The following is a 2,291-nucleotide window of genomic DNA, read 5'->3' as shown; positions in this document are numbered from 1 at the left end:
GAGAGAGAGAGAGAGAGAGAGAGAGAGAGAGAGAGAGAGAGAGAGAGAGAGGCGCACGAAAATCGGAGTATGGAAATGCAATTTTAGTTTATCATTTTTCCTTAAAGATCCCCGAGCTCAAATGAAAGAAACAAAATAGGCCTCAAGATTTGAAATACAGCTAGCTACCTTTGTATTCAGTGTCACCGAGATCTATAATTGTCGTGACCCACTGAGACTAAGTATAATTATTTCCTGCACGCAAAGGAACAGAGTTTGATTCTAGGGTAAGAAAGATGTATTTTACTGGGTATGTCCTGCCTCTCCACTAGAGTGATTTAAAAATCGTTTATTGTATGGTCTTTTACACCTCCATCAAGACAATTTTGATCCTTTAAAAGGCCGGCGTTGACCCTGCCTGTCAGACCTCAACCAGGCTGAGACGGATGCAACGTCCCAGCAGAAAAACCAAGATACTTGATTAAAAAAGAATTCTCCCCCACACGGGAATCGAACCCATGTCGTCTGCATGCAACGACAAAACATCTAATTATTACATCACAGTTGCCGTTAGCAAGGTGTGGTCCACTCAGTCCGGATAGGTCCAGATAGAAACAGTATCCCTCCTAAATGATTCTATCTTAATTCCATAAAAGGAGCGAAAAACATCAAAATTAAAAAAACAACAACTCATAGTTTCCACAGTACCTGCATGGCAATAGCCAAGAAAGACGACCAAAAGGGGCGCTACTAAGAGGGAAAATGTCCTTGCCATGACGTCGCGATGAAAGACCAATTTCCTCGTCCTCTTGCGTCCGCAGTCGCGTGAAGAATGAGGGAGACGACGAGTGGTGCAATCGAAGATACGCTCACGGTGTGAGTTGGCTCTGTACTCGTGTGTTCTCCACAAACGCCTGACCCAAATCTCAGTGCAACAACTTTCAGACGGATTTCAGAAAACTATTATAACACAATAGAAGAAAACAAGCTGGAAGGTGTGTAGCCACAACAGCGGGGGAGAGAGAAGAACGCTGGTCTTATATAGCCTGGTGGGTCTGTTCCGAGCTCTTTGTGTTCACGCCTCGAGTTGCGTGGGTCATCACTCCACTTTGAGGGGAGGGAAGAAAACGTCACAACCTGGAATTTTCCGTTGATGAGGAGGTTTCAGATTAACGCCTGCTTCCGCGCAGTTTGAAGTAACCTCTAGCATAAAAAACAACACGACTAACACTAGATTCCATAGAAAGGTTCAGAATTGACGTCAGCTTAGCAGATCCGGAAGTATGTAATTTATTTTTATTTTTTAATAGATCTAAGGAAAAATGAGTTGTTACAAGGATATGGTGCTTATCATGTTAGAACTTTTAACATCAAATATACCGGATGTCGCAAAAAATTAAAACCCATCCTCTCGCCCCCCCCCCAAACCCAAGCAAACAAAAAAACTAACACAAAAAACCCAACTAAACACCCTCCCCCCCAACCCAAAACCCCAACAGAAAAACCCTAACAAAAAACAAAACAAAACAAAACAAAAACCCAGACACCCCCCCCCCCCCAAAAAAAAAATCAAATAAAAAAAAAATCAACAACCTTCTTCATTCCAATGTACCCACCACCTCCCTGCATTGTTATTTCTTTGATCTCTACAACAAAACAACGGGCTACCCAAGACCAACAAACATCATTTGTATTTCTGATGGAAGTGTCATCCCACCCCCACCCCCTTTTTCCTAAAAAAAACAAAAAACAAAACAAAAACAAAAAAAACAAAAACCAAAGAAAAAGAAAACTGTACTGTTAATCAAGTTCGTGCTATGCAGAGAAAGTAGATTTTTTCCTCTGTCCAGAGTGAGGAAATACACCGGTCGAGATTTTAATAATAATGAGAATAGATTGCATTTATATAACGCTTTATCCCATACTTGTATAAGTATAGCTCTGAGCGCTTTACACCAATCACATGATCATTGAGCGATTCACACAAGATGAAATATTTAACAGTAACAAGAAAAAAACAGTTCAGCCACATAAAGAACTTTCACAACCATACATTAATTATATACTCGTAAGAACAGCAGTAAAACAAAACATCAGTACTTACTAACATACTATAACACCATAAATTCGACTAACTTATCAAAGTAAGAATAATATGATACACACGTAGAACATAATATTTGACCCTCTTTCCGTCTCCCCAGCTAGAATGTCCTTTGCTGCCCTAATCTTGCTTTCTCATTTTCTCATCCATTCATCCATTCATTCATTCACTCATGTTTTCTCGCTCTCTCTCAGCCCCCCCTCCCCCC

The 2,291-nt window shown here is 40.6% G+C and overlaps 1 protein-coding gene across 1 annotated transcript in view; it reads right to left on the bottom strand.

Annotated features, from left to right (window-relative positions):
- LOC101851998 overlaps positions 1–1,009 on the bottom strand; it is a gene marked incomplete in the record, with an annotated part of 16,012 nt that extends 15,003 nt beyond the window's left edge. The window contains 1 exon segment of the mRNA XM_005091229.3: positions 688–1,009. Coding sequence (XP_005091286.2) covers positions 688–754 — 67 coding nt within the window.
- Between the last annotated feature and the right edge of the window lie 1,282 nt (positions 1,010–2,291).

Source organism: Aplysia californica, unplaced genomic scaffold (assembly GCF_000002075.1).
Source record: "Aplysia californica isolate F4 #8 unplaced genomic scaffold, AplCal3.0 scaffold00027, whole genome shotgun sequence".
In the NCBI taxonomy this organism is placed as follows: Eukaryota; Metazoa; Mollusca; class Gastropoda; order Aplysiida; family Aplysiidae; genus Aplysia; species Aplysia californica.
Note: the sequence above shows the minus strand (reverse complement) of the source record. Positions and strands in the feature narration are given on the sequence as shown.